Source organism: Phascolarctos cinereus, unplaced genomic scaffold, assembly GCF_003287225.1.
Source record: "Phascolarctos cinereus isolate Bilbo 61053 unplaced genomic scaffold, phaCin_HiC Scaffold_726;HRSCAF=1367, whole genome shotgun sequence".
Classification (NCBI taxonomy): Eukaryota; Metazoa; Chordata; class Mammalia; order Diprotodontia; family Phascolarctidae; genus Phascolarctos; species Phascolarctos cinereus.
The window spans coordinates 417,882,684-417,906,666 of record NW_027556098.1 but is presented as its reverse complement, the minus strand read 5'-3'; the positions used below and the strand labels follow the sequence as shown (position 1 = coordinate 417,906,666).

Genomic DNA, 23,983 nt, shown 5'->3' with positions numbered 1-23,983 from the left:
TTCAGCCTCAGTTTCCTCATGTATAAAAGGAAGATAACAATAGCACCTATTTCTCAGAGCTGTTGTGAAGATGCAATGAGATAATATTTGGAAAGTGCTTTTCAAACCTTAATCTAGCAATATAAATACCACCTATTGTATAAGTCAGGAAATGTAGTTTGGAACAAGATGCTGGAAGGTCCTGAAAGGCAGGCATATTAGCTATATTCAAAAGAGAATGGGGAGGCATTAAAATATTATTGAGAAATGGAATGACATAATCAGGGTTATGTATTAAGAAGAATAACCTAGATGGAATATATTGGATGAAATGGAAGGAGAAAGGAGAAAAACTAGGGTCAGAGAGAAAAGTCAAGAGGTTATTGTAAGTCCCTGGGAAGAAGTGAGGGCCTAAAGTGGAATGCTGGCAGTACAAATAGAAAAGAGAGGGTAGAGGCAAGAAATAATGTGAGGAGAGAATTTGAAGAAAATAGTACCCAATGGGAACTATGTCTGAAGGACATCAAAGAGTCACAAATGACTACAAAGCTATGAGAATACCTGAATGTTTGTAACTAGGGAAATGATCATGCTGTTGATAGAAACAGGAAAGATAAAGAGGAGCCAGGAGATTTTAAATAGTAAGTTCCATTTAAGAAAAGTTGATCGAGAGCTGCCCCTTTACCAGGGTCAAAGGACACCCAGAAAGTTTTTGTTGTTTGTCTTTCATTCTCTAAGAGGACCATGGCATCAGGAAGACAATGCCATGACTTGCAAGTGAATGGGGGTTAAGTAAGGGAGGGCCGTGCAAGGTCACCAGCAACACTATCTCCTCTGGTGCCATCTGGGTCCAATGGCAAGATGTAGATACAGACAACGGGAGATGGCTCCCCCCCCCGAAAGTAGATGGAAATATCTAGCAGGAGCTGGGCACAATCATGGAAAGAGATGCAAACCATTGCATCACAGAACACAATGTTAACAGGTTCACAGATGAAAAAGACCTTACAGTTCACTTTGCCCAGGGCTTCTTAGACTGAAGTACATGAATTTAGTTTTTGTACAGTATTTTCATGACTGCGTTTCACGATAATTTTTTTTCTTTGCAATCAAGAGCATTTTATTGTATGCATTTAAAAACACAATTTTGAGGAGTATCTAGGTTGCACAGTAGATAGAGCTCCAGCCTTGGAGGCAGGAAGACCTGAGTCCAAATCTGGCCTCAGACACATCACACTTGCTAGCTGTGTGACCCTGGGCAAGTCACTTAGCCCCGATTGCCTCAGAAAAAAATGAAAGCCAAAATAATATAAAACCCAATTATGACAAGGGGTTCCTAGGCATCACTAGATTGCCAAAGGGGTCCATGAAGCAAGAAAAGGTTACAAATTCTGATATATTTTAATCCCTTCTTTTTGTAAGTGAGGAAACCAAAGTCCATACCAGGTAAGTGATTTGCCTGATGGAACAAAGCCAGGATGTGAACCCAGACCCCTTAAGTTCAAAGATGGCACTTTCTTCACCCCAGTGTAGTGTTATTTATTTAGAAGTCGACTTCATAGAAGTGAGAGTAATAAGCAGAAGGAATGGAATGAGCTCACCAGGGGCAAGGGGGAAGGGAGAGAGCAGAAGAGAGCTAAGTACAGACTCATCAGGAATGCCCATATGAGGTGATTAGGAGGATAAAAGAGGATGCAGAGAAAGAGAGCATGACAAGGTGAAAGGACAAGGAGAATAATACCTCATGCTACAAGAACATATGCATTAGGGGAGGGAGACCCTCAAACTCAGCAGTCTGGTTAAAGTATAACAGGTCCAAGAAAAGGTTACTCCATCCAGAACCACAAAGGTAATGGACCGCTGGATACAGATTCACTCAGACCATATATGAAGTATTGTATATACATCAGGAATCTTCATTTTGGACAAGACAGATAAGGTGGAAAATGTCACCAGGAGGGCAACCAGAATGTTGAAGGAGTCAAGGTCATGCCATGTGAAGACCACCTGAAGGAACTAAAGATTTCTAGCTTGGGGAAAGAGAAAACAAGTGAATCATGATAGCCATCATGAATATATGTGAAATCCTTTCATTTTTTTAGAGAGATTACACTTATTCTCTCTGGATTCAGGAAACAGAATTTGAAGCAATTGGTAGAACTTACAAAAAATGCAGATTTAGGTCCAAGATAAGGAAACTTTCCTACTTTTCTAAAATTGTTTTCTAGGGGCAGCTAGGTGGTGCAGTGGGTAGAGCACTGGCCCTAAAGTCAGCAATACCTGAGTTCAAGTCTGACCTCAGACCAAATACTTGACACTTACTAGCTTTGTGACCCTGGGCAAGTCACTTTACCTCAATTGCCAAAAAAAAATAATTGAAAACAAGATTTTTTCCCGTAAATATTTAAGACAAATAAGCTGCCACAGGAGTCTTAAAGGCATATGTGCATGTATCTAAGTAGCATTATTGCTGTTGTTGAGTTGTTTCAGTCATGTCCAACCCTTCATGACACTTGTGTGGTTTTCTTGGAAAAGGTAATGGAGTGGCTTGCCATTTTCTTCTCCAGCTTATGAGGAAGCTGAAGTAAACAAGCTTAAGTGACTTGCCCAGGGTCACACAGCTAGTAAGTGTCTGAGGTGAGATTTGAACTCAGGTCATCCTGACTCTAGGGCAGGCACTTTGTGCACTGTGGTGCCACCTAGTGGCCCAGTAGGTAGTTTTCCACATTACTATTACTATAATTGCAGAAGATTTTTCTATGACATATCCCAAGGATTTCAACAAGTGTCTAAATGTAGCTCAGTCATCTTCTTCCACCATAATATTCCATTCCCCCTACCTTTGAACATTTGTATTGACTAAAATGCATCCATCTTTACCTCTTTGAGTCCTTAATTACTCTCAAGCCACAACGCTAACACCACTTTCTCCATGAGGTTTTTCTTGATGATCTCCTATGTTCTAGAGTCTCCCCCTCAAATTACCTTGTATGTATTTTGTATATGCTTATATACAATATGTACATATTGATTTCCCACTGCTCCTCCCACTCAACCAGGCTTACATTGTCATCCTCAACATCTCACCCAGATTTCCTCCACATGTCCAACTTGCCCCCAAGTTTAATCATTTCGATCTTCACAACATCTACTATACATTACATTCTCCAGACTCATTTGGCCTTGTGCAGGTTTTCATCCCTTACACTGTGAATATTGCTATAGTGTTCTTGTGGATTTCCCTGCCTGAAGCCTTCTTTCTACTTTTCCAATTTTTCTAGAGTTTGCTCACACCCTGACCCCATGCACTCTAATCTACTTCCAATGGCATTCTTGTTCCTCAAACTGGCTCTCTCTCATACCTTAAAAATTCTTCCTCCTAACCTCTGCCTCCTGGATTTCCTGGCTTCCTGCAAGACTCAGTTCAAAACCCAACTTTTCAAAGAGGCCTTTCGTGGCCTCTCCCCATTTCCTTCCATCTATAAGTGAGTCAATAGTCGGTAAGATAAGAAATATGTACTAAGTGCTTACTAGGTGCCACGCACTTTGCTAAGCACCGGGGATACGAAGAAAAGTAAAAGACACTCTTTGATTCTAAGGAGTTCAGAGTCTCCTAAGTGAGACAACATGCACAACTATATACAAACAAGCTATCTCTCTATCTATCTATCTGACAAATCGTAGATAATCAACTCTGCCAAGATGGCAGAGTGAAAGCAGTGACTTGCCTAACCTCTCCCAAAAACCTGTCCAAATACTCATTAAAAATGGCTGTAAACAAATTATGAAGCAGCAGAACCCAGAAAAAGACAGAGTGAAACAAATTTCCAGCCCAAGACAACCTGGATGATTGATCAGAAAGGTATATCGTGCCGGGTTGGGAGCACATCCTGGATGCATAGGCCACAGTGAACCTGAAGCAGGCCTCAGAGGAGTGAATCATCAGCGGATGTGCAGGTTTCTAGACTCCTCAATCCACTAATGCCAAAGATAATTAAGGTCAGTGGGAAAAGTCTGTTTCTATTGGTGCTGAGAAAGGAAGGCGGGGTCTCAGCTCCATTCCCCAAGAGCGTGGCCCTAGGGGGGCAGGGCAGCTGCTTCCCGAGCTTCTGGCTCACAGACTGAGGGGGAATCCAGTGGCTGATCAGAGAGGGATTGTAGGAATCTCTTTGCCAGTGCTGAGGCGGGAATCTCTTCCTTTGCCCGCATTTGGATCTGGGTCACAGTTCTGGGCGGCAGTGCTGGGGTGGAGGGGAACGATTGTGTGGTGGAGCTTGGAGTGGCTGTGGAGAAGAACCCCTCCTTGCAGTTACAGGACAGAAAGGAATACTTCTGGTCACAGGCCAGGAAAGGAGTAAACACCTCGCCCCTTATCATACCACCTTGCAAGAACTGAAAATTTACATGTCCCTACAAGTATCTCTGAAAACAGCTGTACAAAGCCCTGAAGCTTGGGACAGTGCATTCTCCACATTGGAAGCAGACTCTTACCTTAACAAAGAGTTTAAAACTCAAGTAATTGGCCATGATCATGAGCAAGCAGTGCAAAAAGAGTCAGACTATATTATCTTACTTGGTGAAAAAGAAGATCAAAATATACAACCAGAAGAAGACAACAAAGTCAAAGCTCCTACATCCAAAGCCTCCAAGAAAAATATGAATCAGTCCCAGGCCTTGGAAGAGCTCAAAAGGGATTTTTAGAAGTAAGTAATGGAAGCAGAGGAAAAACTGGAAAGAGAAATGAGAGTGGTGCAAGAAAATCATGAAAAACAAGTCAACAGCTTGCTAAAGGAGACCAAAAAAATACTGAAGAAATTAGCACCTTAAAAAATAGCCTAAGCCAAATGGCAAAAGAGGTCTAAAAAGCCAATGAGGAGAAAAATGCCGTAAAAAGGAAAAATTGGACAAATGGAAAAGGAAGTCCAAAAGGTTACTGAAGAAAATATTTCCTTAGAAATTAGAATACAGCAATTAGAAGCTAGTGACTTTATGAGAAATCAAGACACTGTAAAACAAATCCAAAAGAATGGAAAATTAGAAAACAATGTGAAATATCTCATTGGAAAAACAACTGATCTGGAAAATATATCCAGGGGAGAGAATTTAAAAATTATTGGACTATCTGAAAGCCATGACCAAAAAAAGAGCCTAGACATCATCTTTCAAGAAATTATCAAGGAAAAGTGTCCTGATATAGTAGAACCAGAGGGCAAAATAGAAATTGAAAGAATACACTGATCTCCTCCTGAAAGAGATCCCCAAAGGAGAACTCTTAGAAATATTATAGCCAAATTGCAGAGTTCCCAGGTCAAGGAGAAAATATTACAAGCTTCCAGAAGGAAACAATTCAAGTACTGTGGAAACACAATTAGGATAACACAAGATTTAGCAGCTTGTAAATTAAGGCACCACAGGGCATGGAATATAATATTCCGGAGGGCAAAGGAGATGGGATTATAACCAAGAATCACCTACCCAGCAAAACTGAGTATAATCCTTCAGGGGAAAAAATGGTCATTCAATGAAATAGAGGACTTTCAAGCATTCCTGATGGAAAGACCAGAGCTGAATAGAAAATTTGACTTTCAAATACAGGACTCAAGTGGAACATGAAGAGAAAACAGGAAAGAGAAATTATAAGAGACTTATTAAGATTGAACTGTTTACATTCCTGCATGGAAAGATGATATTTATACCTCATGAGACCTTTGTCAGTATTAGGGTACTTGGAGGAAAGAAATTAGATAGATAGATAGATAGATAGATAGATAGATAGATAGATAGATAGATATATGATAGATAGATAGATAGATAGATAGATAGATAGATAGATAGATATAGATAGAAGACACAGGGTGAGTTGAAGATTAAGGGGTCATATCTGGAGAATAAAATTAAGGGATAATGGAGGATTATACTCAGAGAAGAAGAAAGGGAGAGGTAGAATGGGGTAAATTATCTCACAAAAAAAACAGAAAAGAAAAGTCTCTTACAGTGCAGGGCAAACCGGTGAAGGTGAGAGGGAATGAGTGAATCTTATTCTCATAGGATTTGGCTTAAGGAGGAAATAATATACACATTCAGTTGTGCATGGAAATTTGTCTTACCCTATAAGAAAATAGGGGTAGAATGGGACAAGAGAGCAGGGGGATGGTAGAGAGGAGGGCAGATTGGAAAAGGGTGTAATGAGAAGTAAATACTTCTGAGGAGGAACAGGGTCAAAAGAAAGAATAGAATAAATGGTAGGGCAGAATAGGATTAAGTGAAATAGAGTTAGTTTTTCACAACATGTCTATTATGGAAGTGTTTTGCATAACTGCACATGTACAACCTGTATTGAGTTGCTTGCGTTTTCAATGAGGGTGGGTGAGGAGGGAGGAAGAGAGAAAATTTCAAACCTAAAGTTTTAAAAACATATGTTTAAAAAAAGTGTTTTCACATGCTACTGGGAAATAAGAAACACAGGAAATGGCATACAAAGGTCTATCCTGCCCTACAGGAAAATAGAAGGGGAAGGAGATGAGAGAAGGGGGGGAGAAAGAAAAGAGGACAGAAGAGGGGAAGGGATATTTAGAATGCATGCCATCTTGGGTTGTGGGGAGGGGTGAGATGGGGTAAAAATTTGAAACTCAAAAACTTGTGGAAATGAATGTTGAAAACTACAAATAAATTTATATTTAAAAAAAAGAAAATAGAGTCAACCAACTAGAAGAGGACATCCAGAATCTTAAGGAAGAAAATAATTCCTTGAAAACTAGAACTGGGCAAGGGGAAGCCAGGGAAGTTATGAGACCAAGAATTAATGAAACAAAATATAAAGAATGAAAAAACAGAAGAGAAAGTGAAACATCTCACAAGAAATAACAACTAATCTGGAGAACAGATCAAGAAGAGAAAACAACCACAATCAGACTACTTGAAAGTTGCAATCAGAAAAAGAATCTTGATACAATAATACAAGATATTTCTTAAAGAAATATTAAAGAAAATTGTCCTGAAGTGTTAGAACAAGAGGGGAAAGTAGAAATAGGAAAAATCCATCAATCACCATCTGAGAAATCCTATAAGGAAAACCTACAGGAATATCATAGCTAGATTCTAAGACTCCCAGCTCAAGGAGAACATATTATGAGCAACAAGAAAAGAAAACATTCAAGTATGGCAGAGCCACAATTAGAATCACGTAAGACCCAGCAGTGGCTACATTAAAAGACCACAGATCTTGGAACACTACATGTGGAAGAGCAAAAGAACTGGGGCTGAGGCCAAAAACAGAATATCCAGCAAAGTCAAGCATAATCTTGAATGAAAAAAAAGGGTGTGGGCACTCAATGAATTGCCAGACTTTCAGGATTTTGTGGCAAAAAGAGCTTAACTCAGTAGAAAGTTTGACATACAAGATCCAAGAAAAACATAAAGTAAATATCAAAGACTTATTGTAAGGGACTCAATGAGAACAGACTATTTTTTTTTAAGAGAAAATGTAGGGGCATCTAGGTGGTGCAGTGGATAGAGCACTGGCCCTGAAGTCAGGAGGACCTGAGTTCAAATCCGGCCTCAGACCAAACACTTGACACCTACTAGCTGTGTGACCCTGGGCAAGTCACTTAACCCCAATTGCCTAAAAAAATGTACATTGTAGTCTAAGATTATTATTAGTATTTGGGTAGATTGAGAGAAATGAGTAGAGCTGAGCATGATGTGATACTAAAAAGTAAACCGTCTAGGAGAAGATAAAAAGTGTAATTACTTTATGAAAATGAGGTGTGAGATGAAGAACAGAAACAGAATAATTAGATGGGGGAGGAGGGCTGTGAGTTCTGGAACCCTACTCTCATTGGGAATGGGTTAAACAGGGGACATTACATGTATATCTGGAAGGTCATGAAAGTCTTATAAATTCAGGAAGAAATAAGAGGCTAAGGTAATAGGGAGGGGAGAAGATAAGGGAGGGATTTTAGGGTAGGGGAGAGAATAAGGGAAGGATCTTTGTTTGGGGTAGGTTAAATAATAGGAGGTCAAGCTAGCAGGTAGAGGTAAAGTAGAGGAGTCAGGAAGGATAGGAAATAAGAGATACACATAAACAGGAGTAGAATTTACTAGGGAAAAAATGCAGGGATAGTAATCATGATCTCAGACAAAGTTAAAACTCAAATAGAGTTAATCAAAAGGGAAAAATAGGGAAACTATGCCACACTAATCAATATTGTTTTAGGCTATTTAAAATAGCTAGCTAGCATAAGGTTGGAATGTTGATATGGTATAGGAAACAATGAGTTGATGGACTTAGAAAAAATCTAAAGACTTGGACTTGTGAAGGAAGATGTTATTCACCCTCAGAGAAACAAAGGACAAACAAGTATAACACAGTCTTACATAGGTGTATATGAATGTATGTGTCTACATATGAGTACGATTGTAGATATCTAAGTATATGTATGTGAATGTAAGTGTATATGTACATGGATATGTATATATGCATATATATATATATATATTTCTTTATGGGTGCATATGTGCATGTATGTCTATGGGTGCATACACACTCACACACACAAATACACACACAGACACACATGCATATCTCTGCTTAATTGTAGGCTTCTAGGGAGAGGAAGGGGGAAAAAAGAACAAAGTAAAAAAGTACGCAGCAGAAAACAAAAGAAAACTTACAAGAAAGTGAAGAAAAGATGGACAGCTCTCAGCACAATGCATAGTATTTGTTATATAGGCTTTCTTGATATGGAAATTTATTTCTGTATGTACTGAATCCTTTCTTATGTTCTGCTATGCACATTGAAAAAAAAAGTAGGTAGGTGGCATAGTGCATAGAGACCCTGGGCAAGTCACTTAACGTCTGATTGTTTCAGATTCTTCATCTGGAAAACACACACAAAAAGGCACAAAACCTTGTTCAAGAAACAAATGCCTTGAAAATTACAATGAACTAAACAAGAGCTAATGACTCCATGAGACAACTAAAAATATCAAAACAAAGTCAAAACACGGAAAAATGGGGGGGGAGGGGCATGGTGCATATCAGAACAAGGATAACTGAACTGGAAAAGAAATGTAATTTAAGAATTACTAGACTACCATGAAAACCCCAAAAGAGCCTAGATATATCTATTTCATGGAATCATAAAAGAAAACGGCCCAGATCTCTTAGAACAAGAGTGAAAAGTAGGAAGTGAAAGAATTGACCAGTCACCTCCTAAAAGATTCAAAAAGAAAACCCCACACTATATTAAATCTAAAATCCAGAATTTCCAGGTCAATTCATCAATAAGCATTAATTAAGCACCCATTATGTGCTAAGTCATAGGTGTGGTAAAAAAAGTGGCAAAAGACACTCCCTGTTCTCAGGGGCTTACAATCTAACAGGGAAACAACAACAACCAGACAAGAAATCTACAAAGCAAGCTATATACTGGATAAACAGGAAATAATTAACAGAGGTATGGCACTGCAGTGAAAAGAGGTTAAGGAAGGTTTCCAGGGAAAAATGAAGGCCCTTTCTTGAGCTGAATTGTCAAGCATTCAAACTCTACTGCAGAGAGCACAACTCAGATGGGCTGGCTGCATTTTTGAATGCCAAACATACATTTGTCTAAGAGAACTCACACAACGCAAGTGCTCACATAGAGATAAGAAGAAGCAATAGAAGGATATTTTAAAGGTGTTTGAAGAACTTTGGAATTGATTGGAGACTTGGAAGACACTAGCACCAGTCACCCCAGCAGGGCATCCCTACATTGATGAAAGTGCTATGCTCTATGAGCAAAACAGAATTGCAGTAGCTCAAAAGAAACATGAGGTGCACACATTTAGAAACGTCTCTACTCTGAATTTTCATATGAATTATCTGTGGCCAACCTATGGCAGAGACTTCCGAGCTCATATTGTTTTCATCGGCTATAGTCAGACATACCGTACCTTGACCTTAACATAGTGATGTCAGTTTGATCCTTTTTGAGAATTATTGTTCATTCTCAACCAAAGCAAGCCAAGGAAACCAGTAGCTTGACTTCAGGATGCCATGTATTCTAGGAATGGGAGTAAATGCTCAGAGTCAAGATATTCAGGGTTTGTAGAACAGACAGGAGCCCAGTGTCACTGCATCAAACAGTACTTGTCAAGGAGTAAGGTACAAGCAGGCTGGCAGGGTAGGAGCCAGATAAGTGATGAAGGGCTTTGAATGCCAAACAGAGCATTTTGTATTTGATCCTAGATGCCATAGAGAGCTACTAAAGTTTATTGAGAAGAGGAGTGACATGATTGAACCTGAGATTTAGGGAAATCACTTTGATGGCTGAATGAAGAATGTATTGGAGTGGGGAGAGACTTGTTGTAGGCAGATCCATCAGCAGCTATTGTGTGAGGGAATGAGGGTCTGTGGGCAGCTGGGTGGTACACTGGATAGAGCACTGTGCCCTAGTCAGAAAGACTCATTTTGCTCAATTCAAATCTGGCCTCAGACTCTTAGTAGCTGTGTGACCCTGGGCAGGTCACTTCATCCTGTCTGCCATAGTCTCCCCATCTCTCAAATGAATTGAAGAATGAAATGGCAAACCACTCTAGTATCTTTGCAAAGAAAATCCCAAATGGAGTCACAAAGTCAGACACAATTGAACAATAACAACAATGAGGAGGGTCTGCACCAGTGTGAGGGCAGTATCAGAGGAGAGAAGGGGGACTATATTAGAGATGCTTCAAAAGTGAAATCAACAGGCCTTGGTAATAGCTTGGATATGGGAGTGAGGAGTCCAGAAGCCCAAGGGACTAGGAGGATGATATTGCCTTCTACAGTAATGGAGAAGGTGAGGAGGGGAAGATAGTGTTTGGTTTTGGACAGGTTGAGACTAATATTTCTACTAGACATCTCCAGTAGAAGATGTCTATTTTCATCTACTTTCATCCAGACCTTGCTCCTGGCAAAATAAGGCAAAAGACTCACCTATAAGTGCTATGGGTGTGTTAAGCATTGTGCTTGGGGAAGGATCCAAGCTGTGTGACCTTGGACAAACCAATTAACCTTTCTTAGTTGTCATTTCTTTGTCTGTGAAATGAACGTTGGACTTGATGATCTTTCAGGTTCCTTTGAATTCTCAATGTATGATCCTGGTATATCACACACAAACACACACACACACACACACACACACACCCCAATTCCAGAACTATACTCTCAGATGCTAGCTGAACAGTAGACTGTCTTACAAGGTGACCATTTTAAAAAGCCATTTCCCAGAAAAGGGAGGTGGAGTAGAAGGAGGGAAGAAGTAGTAAGGGTAAAGGGGAAGAAAAGGGAGGGGTCTAAAAGAAGAGAGGTGGGACTGAGGGGGTAGTGGTCAAAAACAAAGCGCTAGTGAGCAGGGAAAAAGATAAAGGTGAAACAAAAGCATAAATGGGGGGAAAAGAATGGAGAGAAAGACATAGATAGCAATCAGTCATAATTGTGAATGTGAATGGGATAAACTCTCCCATAAAATGGAAGTGGAGAGCAGAATTGATTAAAATGCCATCCACATCCAAAGAAAGAACTATGGACTTTGAAAGTAGATCGAAGCATACTATTTGCTATTTTTTTCTCTCTCTGTTGTGTTTTGTTTCCTTTTTCTGATGATTCCTCCAATTGGTTCTAATTCTTACTTACAACATCACTAATGTGAAAATCTATTTAATAGAAATGTATATGTGTCACTTATATTAGATTGTACACTGTCTTGGGGATGGAGGTACAAAGGGATAGGTAGAAAAATTTAAAACTCTGAAGCTTATGGAACTGACTGTTGATAAATCAAAATAAATTAATTTTAAAAAAAAGTCATTTCCCTATCTTGCAGGTACCAGTATATGACTGGAACCCAGAAATCCAGGGTCTCCTCCTTAGTGCTATACTCTACGGTTCAGTTATCACAACAATACCAGGTGGTTATTTCTCTGGAGTTCTTGGAGGAAAGAAAATAGCTGGATTATCATTACTTCTCTGCTCAGTTCTCAGCCTCTTGACACCATTAGCAGCAGACTCCGGACTGCCTTACTTGTTTCTTGTAAGGATAGTACAAGGCCTGTCTCAGGTACCAGCACACCTTCAAAGTAGGTGAGTAAGACAGATCATGTCTCAATTTCATTCACAGTTCAAAATGTCTTCTCATCTTGATTTCAGGGGATGAATTTCAGTGCTCTAGCTGCATTTTGGCCAAAATGGGCTCCACCACTGGAACGTACTCAACTAAGTACCATTGGTTTATCTGGTAAAGACCCAATCATAACAGCTGTATTACATTTCTATCCCTCCTTATCTTTCCCACTTCCATCTTGGTGTAATTGGAAAAAGAGTTCTTGAAGGTAGGAACATAAATAAAATGGAATCACAGAAATTAAGAGCTAGAGAGCACATCAATGGTCATCTGGTCCAATTCATGCACAAAACTGGAATGCTAGAGACACAATACTTTGGTTCCCCTTTCTTACTTAATCTTAAATTTTGTGCAGATTGAAAATGCGAGTTATTCACACCCTCCTTAATTCCAATAGTTTAAAGAAAGCCCCAGAAACTTGAACTTCTAATGCTCTGACCCTGAACTTACTCTGAATCTTCAACTCAGGTACAACAATGGGAAATTTCATTGTGGTCATCGCGGGTGGTTTCCTCTGTGAGTCCCCAGGCTGGCCAAGTATCTTCTACATATTTGGTAAGTGACTTCATCTCAAATCCAACTGTTTCCATGTTTCAGGATTTCATTCCTGAAAATCTGCATCCCTTATGATATCCAGGTAGATCCCACATTAAAAGTTCATAAGTAATTAAGTTTAGAAAAGACAAGAAAGAATTTTACTCAAACTTCTAATCCAATGAGGAAAATTAGAGAAAGTTGAAATAATCTTTTCGAGGTCACACAGTAAGTTAGTGGCTGAATCAATATAACTAGTTTGCCTTCATTCTTTGTCCAGTGCTCTGGTTACTAGAGTCCAGCTGCTTCTAAAAAGGATGTTAAAAAAAAAGTTAAAAACATTCTTGGCCTGCCTATTTTGCAAATGTGTATTCAGTCAGTCAAGGAACTAGTATTTAATATCCCAGGCTCTGTGCTAAATGCTTGGAATATAAAGAAAGGCAAAAAAATACTCCTTGCTGTCAAGGCACTCATGGTCTAATGAGGAGATGTAAACAACTACGTAAAAGCAAACTATTGATAGGATGAATTAGAAATAATCTCAGGGGGAAGGCACTAGAATTAAGAGGGATCTAAAACCTTTCCTGTAGAAGGTGGAATTTTTGCTAGGGGTAAAAGGCAGAAGCAGCTATATGGTACAGTGGCTAGAGTGCTGGGCCTGAGGTAGGGAAGACTCACCTTCCTGAGTTCAAATCTGGTCTCAGACACTTACTAGCTCTGTGACTCTCAGCAACAAACTTCACCTTATATGCCTCATTTTCCTCATCTGTAAATGAGTTGGAGAAGGAAATAGCAAACTGCTTCAGTGTCTTTTCCAAGAAAACCCAAAATGGGGTCACAAACAGTTGGACACAATTGAAAAATGACTGAACAACAACAAAAAGAAGAGATGAGGGAAAGTATTCAAAGCATGTGGGACAACCAATGCAAATGCCCAGGGTGAGGAGATGGAGAGTGCTGTGTGTTAGGAACAGCAAAGGAGCCAGTATCATCAGATTACAGAAGATGTGGGATGGGGTGGGCAGAGAGAAGTGATGAAGTGGTACAAGTTGTAAAAAGAGTAGAAAAGTAGGGGAGGATCAGGTTATGAAGGACATTGAAAACCAAACAGAGGATTTTGTATTTGAGCGTGCAAATATGAAACTACTAGAGTTCATTGAGTTGGGGGATAGCATAGTCAGATTTCCATTTTAGGAAGATCAATTTGACAGCTGAGTGGTAGCTGAGCTGGAGTAGGAAAAGACTTGTGAAGAGATGACCAACCGGTAGCCTATTGCAACTCTAGGTATGAGAGTGTAACGGCTTACATCAGACTTGTGTCTGTGTCAGAAGAGAAGGGGGTGTAGGGAACTATTTTATTATGTTGTTCAGAAAACATTAATTATCATATTGTTTGAGTTTAACTTCAGGGGGCTAGAAATTCTCCAGCCCAAAAGCTTGCTCGACAAGTCAGACTGAACTCAGAGACACTCCAGAAAAGTTGGATGGCTTCAGGAAATGCTTAGACACCACTAAGATCTTATTTTGGGTCAACCCAATTCTTGCCTTTTGGGTTCCCAAATTTAGATGTTTATGTTTATTGATATACATCTCAATGGACGTTGCATGGGAACTGTCCTGTCTGCAAAGTCGCACCACTGAATATTAGCAGTTCCTGTGCTGATATTCTTGTCTGAACCCTATAAAACATAAATCTTACAGAGACCCATAAGGGATCCATACCTTCTTCTCACTCTCTGCATGCCAAGCAACCTATTAAAATTCTTTCCAAAACAATTTCAAGCTTTGGGGTTCATTCTCATGAATAACAGGAGCATCAGGAGAGATGTAATGAAGGTAAAATTGACAGGATGTGGTAACAAATTGCATGTAGAAGGTAAGACAGAGTGAAGGATCAAGGATGACACTAGGTCTTGAGGCTGGGGGACTGGAGAGATGGTGGGACTCTCCACAGTAATAGAGAAATTAGGAAGAATGGAAGGTTTGGGGGAAAATATGATGAGTTCAGTTTTGGGTATGTTGAATTTAAAATGTCTGCAGGACTCCCAGTTCAAGATGTCCAATAAGCAGTTACCAATGCAAGAGTGAAAGAGAGCAGAGGGGTCAAGACTAGATAAGGAGATTTGAGTCATTAGCCTAGAGATGATAATTGCATCCATGGAAGCTAATGAGACCACCAAGTGAAATACTATAAAGGGGAAAAGACTAGGGGTCAGAGTTAAAAGGAGGGACCTGGATGAAGATCTAGCAATGGAAACTGAAAAGGAGTGGTCAGATAGGTAAGAGGAGAAACAGAAGAAAGCAGAAGCAGTGTCACCAAAACCTGTGAAGAAAAGAATATCAAAGAAAAGAGGGTGATCACCATTGTCAAGGTCAAAGGCCAAGAAGGATGAGGATCGTAAGAAGGTCATTGTTGTTGAGTCATTTCAATCATGTCTGACTTTTTCTGACCCTATTTTGGGATTTTCTCAGCACAGATACTGGAGTGGTTTGCCATTTCCTTCTTCAGCTCATTGTGTAGATAAAGAACTGAGTTAGACAGGGTTAAGTGACTTGCCCAGGATCACATAGCTAGTAAGTTTGTGAGGCTGGATTTGAATTCGTGAAGATGAGTCTAATTCCAATCCCAGTGCCTTATCCACTGTGCCATGTAGTTTCCCAAAGGGTTATTAGATTTGTCCATTAAGAGATTATTAGGGCACCCAGGTGGCACAGTGGATAGAGCTCCAGCCTTGGACTCAGGAGGACCTGAGTTCACATCCAGCCTCAGACACTTGACACTAGCTGTGTGACCCTAGGCAAGTCAATTAATCCCAATTGCCTCATCAAAGAAAGGCAAAAAAAAGAGATTATTACTAATTTTAGATATAGCAGTTGCATTTGAATGATGAAGTCAGAAGCCAGATTGTAGAGAGTTAAGAATAGAGTGAGAGGAAAAGCAGCTGACACATGTAATATAGACAGTCTTCTTGAGTGTGGATGGAGAGACATGGGCATGTTTGTGGATAGTAAGGAAGCAGCCAGCAGACAGGGGGAGATGGAAGATAAATGAGAGAGTAGGGATGATAGAGAGACAGTGTGCTGGAAAGGACAGGGTGGAACTGGATCACGATGCATGTAGAATGGTTTGCCTTGGCAAGGAGAAGAGCTACTCACGTGAAAGAGGCAAGAAGAAGGAGATAGTGGCTGCAGAAGGCATCTGGGTTTTATGAGATGAAGTGGAGGGAAGAGAGAGCTCTGAGTGAATGGCCTCAATTTTTATGTAAAATATGAGGCAAGATTCTCAGATGAGAGGATGGGAAGTCAGAGAGTCATGGGTTTGAGGAGGAATGAGAGAGCTACTGTGGTAATTAGGATAGTGAGCTGAGTAAAGAAATGTGAAAGAATTACATTGTCATAGGGAACTCCCAGATGAGGTCACATAACACAAATTTATTGATGCTATGGAATATATACATTTTGAGTGTAACCCATCAACATAGTTCCATGATTTTCCCCCCTACCTTCATTCATCGGCATGTATAAGAGTGTAAGCAGGATATGAGTGAAGTGACCAAAGACTAAGGGTTTGCAGGGCAAGGTCAGCAATATGATAAGGGAGTAAGGGACTCAAGAAAAGTATGTCATTGAAGTGGTTCACAATCATTTCAAGATGGGCAAAGGAGGACAGTGTAGTGTAACAATGATGGGCTGGGAAAGAGCCGGTGAGTCAAGATGGGTCAGGGCACATATGAAGACCAGGGTTTCAGATTGCAAAGCAGAGAGAAAGGTAGTATAAGAATAGATTGCAGTCAGGTAAGCAATGGTAGATTTCATCAACATGGAAATGATGCTGATAGCATTTCAATCAGGTCTAGTTTATCTAACTATGAAGAAATCTCTCAAGGAGAGATCACTGGTGCTCCATGTTGCCTCAACTAAATAGATCTTCTTAACACACACTGTTTAAAAAGGTGTCACTAGTGAAGGGAATTCTGAGCAATAGTCAAGAATCATGTAAAGTGATCAATGTAAATTCCAACATCTGCATCAATGGCTTCTGCTCATCAAAATCACTCCAAGATTATCTGTTCTCAGGGGATGAGCTGCCTTCAACAAACCTCTGCTTGAGATTCTAAAGAAGGGGCCACTGATTTTCTGGATAAGGTTCAAGTCTATGGATTTAACAACAGACATGTTTTAAATTTCTTTTCCTCGTAGATTTAACAATCATCAAGAAACACACATTTCAATGTACGAAGAATAAACTGTGACATCTTATTGTTTTCATGTAAAAAGATAACTTATGGACCTCACTACAGATTAATTATCTTCAATGAGGCTTCAGAGCACCCCAGAGTAATCTGTGCTTTTTCTGAGCATATGTTAATAAAGAGTAAAAATAATAAGCCATTATTTTGTTACTGCCTCTTAGCTTTACCAAGCATTACAAGCTGGGGCTATGTCAGGGGCTCAAAATTTGGGTGAAAAGAAACCTCAGTTCCCTAAGTCTGAAAGCCCAAGATCTGCCCCATGTAACAAATTCAATAAAAAGGAGTGACTCTAAGCAATTAAAAAAAAAACCTTTGACTAATATTTCCTACAGATCATTTCTTAAACATTTCTAAACCTGGCAACAGTTCTCAGAACGATCTATGCTAAGCTTCACTCATAGGAAAGAAGACATTACTCTAATTTCTGTTGCCACCTGTGATACTTAACACGTTGCTTGATAATAAAAGTCTGCCACTTTGGAGGTGCTCCTAGAGTCAAACTTAGAGAATTAGATAAGTGGAGAATAATGATGTGAGTTGGAAAGCTGAGTGAGCTGGGGTAAAATCAAAAACTAAAAGGGCAATATTGGCTCATCAAGAAATGAATAGAATTCTGTGTGTGATGGCTTTTACAAGATGGGAGTGGGAGCATGTCAACTTGGGGCAGAGTCCTATCAAATAAGACACAACTGGAAAAGCATTAACTTGGTCCTCTTTTCCCTAGGAGGCATTGGCTGCATCTTCTCTATTATCTGGTTTTCTCTTGTTTACGATGACCCTAGGGAACACCCATTTGTAAGTGACAGTGAAAGAGAATACATTATTTCTTCATTGGCTGAACAGGTGTGTTAAAAATAACAGCTGGCTTGGGAAAAAGGCATTGTATAAAATTTCTTAGATAATGATTTCGTGTCCAAGACATGTGAACAACTAACAAATATGTAAAATACCAAAAGTCATTTCCCAATAGATAAGTGGTCCAGGGATATAAAGAAATGGTACTCAAAAGACAAATTGCAAATTACTAATAGCCTTGTAAAGAATGCTGTACATTACTAATAATGAGAAAAATACAAAATCAAAATAATGCTGAAGTCTTGCCACACACCCAGAAATTTCCATAAATGACAAAAGATGGGAATAGTTAGTTTTGAACAAGTTGTGAAATGATAAGCACCTTGTGAGAGAACTGTGAATTAGTACAACCATTTTGGTCAGCAATTTAGAATTATGTGAATTAAGTGACTAAACTGTCAATACCACTTGACCTAGAGATTCCACTATTAGGCATATACCTCAAGGAAGATGATGATGACCATTAAAGGGGCACGTACACCAAAGCATTTATGGGATTGCTTTTTGCAAAGAACTGGAAACAACAAAAAGGTCCATGAATTGAGGAATAGCTAAACAAACCGTGACACAGGAATGTAAAGGCATAGGACAGAGCTGTAAGAAACGACATGTGTGATAAGTACAGAGAAGCATGAAAACAGCTACATGAACTGATTAGAGAGAAGTCAGCCGAGCCAAGAAAACAATATACAAAATGAATACAACAATGGAAATGGAAAAAACAACCACCACAAAACTACTGAATGTTGGAAAGAGAGCTAACAGCTTGGAAAAAGAGGTACAAAACTTTACCTGAACAACGAACTCAGTGAAAATTAAAATGGGCCCCAAATGGAAGATATGACTACACGAGACAACAAAAATGTTTGAAACAAAGCCAAAGGACCACGAAACTTGAAGAAATGTGAAATACAGCAAAACAAATGACCAAAAACCAGAGGAGACAGAATTTAAGAAATGGCAAGACTACCTGAACATCACACCCAAGGTGCTAGCAATGAAAAGGTTTTCATAAGAAAACATTAGGATAGGTTTTCATATGGAAAACTGAGAAAGCTCAATGCTTTAACACACCGAACTCCAAAATGCTGAGGATTTGGCCTAAGTCAAACATAGAGTTGTTCTTAAGAGGTACTACAATATTTTTCAAAGTTTCAGCATATGAGAAGTTTCTATATAGATATTCTATATAGATGTTTTTTTATTTTTTTACTCCCTATCATTTTCTCTTCAGTAAATGAATATAAGCAGTACTGTTAGAACTGGTATAACAACACATAATAAAAATACAAACTGATATTGTAAACAGAGAAGAGGGCAGGGAAGTAAAAAACTTAGAATAAATACCTGGGACTTTCTTTTCCTCTAACATATTACTTAATCTAAAGGGAGCACAAAATTAATATTAGAGACATCCACAGCATGATTTTCCACTGAAAATATGCCTTTGCTTTTATAACCTTGTAGTCTTTGAAATATTCTGCACCTCAATACATTCTTTCTTTTCTAGCTATTTTATTGAAAGCTACTAGCAAAGCAAATAAATAAGACCTGCTTTAATTTGATGAAAAGAAAAGAGAAAAGTAAATGCTTCAGAATAACAAAAACCAAGTTTGGCCAAAGAAAAGATATTGAGAAGACAACTCCCTCAACCCCACTGCAGAGATGAGAGGTGTACAACATGGCATTTTCAGACTTTTGCCATATACAGATCAGTTTTACTGATTTCTTTTTCTCATCTTCCTATTGTTTTTAAATTTTTTTTTTGTTATACAAGAGGGTTCTCTGAAAAAGAAGAGGAGGAGAGATATGGGAGAAATTTGGGCAATGTAAAAATAAAAAATATTGGCAAAAATTATTTTTAAAAATAATGATTACTTTTCCATAGTTTTTAATGCTTTACAAAGTAAATTTATATATCTTTATCTGTCTATCATCTATCTATCTATCTATCTATCTATCTATCTATCTATCTATCTATGTATATCCTTATAACAACAGGTAATGGTAGTAACAACATTACTATCCCTATTTAACAGGTGAAAAAAAGACTATAGCCCAATAAAATAAAGAGACTTATCTCAGGTCACACAGCTAATAAAGGACTGAGCTGTCTGGATCCAAGTCTCCTGTAGCCACCTTCAATGTTATTTCCTCGACATCATGCAATCAGAATTGAATGGCTCTGAGGGCTGTTCCTTAAGTTGCACCTATATTGGTCACAAGTGGTCAACACATCAGAAGCCATGAGAAAAATGCTCCAAATCACTAATAACAGAAAGGCAAATGAACACAATTAGAAGGATTGGACTTTACACCCATAAAATTCACTAAATAAATAAGGGATGAAAATAGTATCTGTTGGAGGGACTGCAAAAAGACAAACCCACAGGTGCACCATGTATTAGTTGAGCTCTGAATTGGCCCAACTGTTGTTGAAAATAATTTGGAATTATGTGAAAAAAAGTGATGAAAATATACAGAACTATTGAACTAATATTACTACAGCAAGGCATACATTCCAAAGGTCAAGGGAAGATGGAAAGCTTGGAATAGCGAAATATTGACAGTGCCATTTTTTCATAGTAACAAAGGCCTAGAAACAAAGTTGCCTACTGATTGGAGAATGGCTAGACAATTATAAAAATGAACAAAATGGAATATCTTATTGTCATAAGTATTTCAAACTATGCAGAATTCTAAAAGAAAAAAATACTCCAGAAGACTTGCTATCACCTGATGCAGAGCAAGCAGAGCAGAACAGAGAACAGTGAACACACTGGCCACGATAATGTAAACAATCCAAGAGAGTATTGCAATTGGAATTAGGGTGAAGATCAGCCTTGACTCCAGAGCTGTAAGGATGAAACAAGATAAAGAAACAAATAAACAATAAATGGTGAAGTCTGGAAATAGTATCAAGGTGCTTTACTTTTCTCCTCTCTGCTACAAGGGAGGAATCCATGGAGTCAGGAAAGTCATGTGAAGAGGTGACACAGGTGTTTGGGGGAAGGTAGAGGGAGATGAAAATTATCAAAACAATTTTTAAAAACTAAAAATGTTTGTGACAGCCTGACCAAAGTATTGATAATTTGATTTTCCTTCTAGGCCAGTTCCCCTAATTGGTCTTTGCCTTTCAAAGCTATGATGAAGACTCTGGCAATCTGGGCCATTATAATACCTAACATTTGTCGATTCTGGTTAACTAGCAACTTAACAACATCGCTGCCAACACTACTAGACAATATGTTTGATTTAAACTTTGAAAAGGTAAGTTCATAATTCCTGCCTACTGTTCATTTATCTAATGGATTTTTTAATCAAGCAAGCACTTCTGATGTTCCAGGCACTGGTTAGGAACTGGGCATTCAAAGGAAAAAAAAGACACAGTCCTTGTTGTCAAGCAACTTGCATTGTATTGGAGGAGACAATTATAAATAAATAAGAATATATGAAATAAATACTGGAGAAATTAGGAGGAAGGGGACAAGTGGATCAGGAAAGGCCTCATATAGAAAATATCACATAACCAGAGGTTTAAAAGAAATGAGGGATTCTAAGAGGCAGAGATGGGGTGAAGAGAGTATGTTTCAGGGATGAAGGAGACAGCCAGTGAAAAGGTACAGAGATGGTAGATTGAATGTTTGTACCATTCTTACAATTCTTACATTTCTAGCATTAACAACATTCTTATTTTTAAAGGAAAAATATCTTGTTTTGTAAGAAAACCAGGGAGGATCAAAGATGGTAATCCCAGAGACAAAAGGGTCACATTCTCTGTGTTTTGTTTCCATGGCAGTAACCCAGAAGAGAGGAGAGTAGTGCTTGAACTATGGTTGTGGCAATGTTGAGTAGGGAGAAATGAATGTATACAAGATACACACCAGGGGTAGAAATGATGAAATTGGAAGCAATTGACTGTATATGTAAAGTTCCTGATCCAGGTCACTGGGATGATGTAACAATGGGAACATGTCAGAGAGGGATAGGTTTAAGGGAAAGGTGAGGACTTCTTTGGATGTGTTGAATTTGAGATGCCTAAGTTAGATGTGTCCAATAGTCAGTTTAAGATGCATAGCCAGAAAAAATAACTAAATAAATGAATAAATGAGTGAATGAATAAATAAAGTAGAAAAGCAAATAAATGAACAAACAAATACATAAATACATAAATGAATACATAAATGAATGAATGAATGAATAGATAGATAGATAGATAGATAGATAGATAGATAGATAGATCCATGCCCAGAGCTTCTGAGAAAGACTCAAATTGGATTATAGATCTGGGAGCTATTGGTATCAAGATGTAATTAAAGCCATGAGAGCCAAATCAGTCACCAGACGACTGAGTGTAAAGAGAGAAGAGAGCCCAGGACAAAGCTTTGGGTCACACCTACAGTTATAAGGTGTGATGTAGAAGATGAAACAGCACCTGAGACTGAGAAGAAACAGTTCTACAAGTGGGAGGAAAGAGAGTACTGGTGCCATGAAAAGCCAAAGAGGAGCTAGGATCAGGTGGTTACTTGTCAAATTCTGAAGAGGTCAAGGATTATTTCAATTCTCAATAGATTCCCACACAAGCAACACACCTGACCTCTCTGAAACCACAAATCATTGAAAGGTAGTTAGACAAGGCTCTTAAACCTGCACAGGGGTTCTTAAACCTTTCTGTGTCATGGACCCTTTGGGCAATTGGTCTGGTGAAACCTAAGGGCCCCTTCTCGGAATAACATTTTACAATGTATGCATTTTGGCACTCCTGGCACATAGTAGGTTCTCAATAAATGTTGATTGATTTACATTGGATCATAAACGGAACCAATATTATTGACATAGTTATCACAATACTTTTTAAAAGTCCACCAATCTTAAATCTATAAATCTGATTTGGTCCAAAATCCCCACTTAAAAAGAAAAAGAACATGAGCCCCAGAGGGGTAAAATTATGTATCCATGATTCCATAGTGATGGCAGAGTCAGGAACTAAATGAACCCAGTGTTTTTGGCTCCCAGTCCAATGTTATCTTTACTACTTCAAGTTATCTGTATGACACTTCTTATAGCTCTCGCGCTCCTCTCTCTCTCTCTCTCTCTCTCTCTCTCTCTCTCTCTCTCTCTCTCTCTTTTTGAGGCAACGGGTAAGTAACTTGCTCAGGGTCACACAGCTAGTGAGTGTTATGTGTCTGAGATCAGATTGGAACTCAGGTCCTCCTCACTCCAAGGCCAGAGTTCTATCCACTCTGCCACCTAGCTGCCCCCTTATATCTCTCTTGGAATACAATGGTTGAAGTATAACCAAGGAGAACATACGTGGACTCTATAACATTTCAATTAAGGATTTTAGAGTATAGTCAGCAACATGTCTAAAAGCAGCCTCTATCTGAAACTATCTCCTCTGCTTACTGTGGGAGTGCCTGTGATTTAGGAATCACTCCTTTAGATTTTTTCCTAACATAAGCATCTGTAATTTCTTTAAATGCAAATTTCTTTGGGAAGGGTGAGATACTAACTTGGTTACCAGTCATTGGAACCTTAGTGTGACTTGGTATTACAAATTAGCAATGGACAAAGTTCATGGGGTCCTTTTGGCAAAAATACTGGAGTGGTTTACCATTTCCTTCTCAGCCTTATTTTATACATGATGAACTGAGGCAAATGAGGTGAAGTGACTTGCCCAGGGTCACACAGCTAGTAGGTGTCTGAGGCCACATTTAAACTCAAGAAGATGAATCTTCCTGACTCCAGACCCAGCACTCTATCCTCTTTGCCACCTAGGTGCCGCAGGTTACCACTCAATTAGTTTAAGCACCATAACATAATGCTCTAACTCAAAAATAAGTGCTCTATTCCAACCTCCTGTGCTGCTTTGCAACAGTTAGCTGAGAAGACAGACCTGAAGAAATTGGAATTTCGATGGAAGGAGCTAAAAGGAATAATTGCAGGTTTTATAGTACTGATGCCATTTACTACCAATGTGGGATGCATGGGATGTTAAAGGAGGACCAGCACCTCTAGTGTGAGGTCTTGCTAAGCCTTCTTCAGGGCTGATCATCCACCTCAGGTACCCACTTGTCATCCAACTCTTCTCTGCAACATGTACAGTGGTCACCCCCTGGTAAAACCATCTTGTCAGATAGGCTAAACCAGGTTGAGGGTAACTGACAAGCCTCAAACACATTGGTGGTAGGGGGATGTCTGCCCCAAGTATGTGAAGAC

General features: G+C 39.1%; 1 protein-coding gene across 3 annotated transcripts in view; it reads left to right on the top strand.

Annotated features, from left to right (window-relative positions):
* LOC110219743 (putative small intestine urate exporter) overlaps positions 1-23,983 on the top strand; it is a 107,823-nt gene that overhangs the window by 9,500 nt on the left and 74,340 nt on the right. For all 3 annotated transcript variants that reach the window (XM_021003359.2, XM_021003356.2, XM_021003360.2), the window contains exons 4-8: positions 11,826-12,059; positions 12,149-12,236; positions 12,591-12,677; positions 17,634-17,752; positions 20,873-21,034. In XM_021003359.2, coding sequence (XP_020859018.1) covers positions 11,826-12,059; positions 12,149-12,236; positions 12,591-12,677; positions 17,634-17,752; positions 20,873-21,034 — 690 coding nt within the window. The remainder of the gene's footprint in view (positions 1-11,825; positions 12,060-12,148; positions 12,237-12,590; positions 12,678-17,633; positions 17,753-20,872; positions 21,035-23,983) is intronic.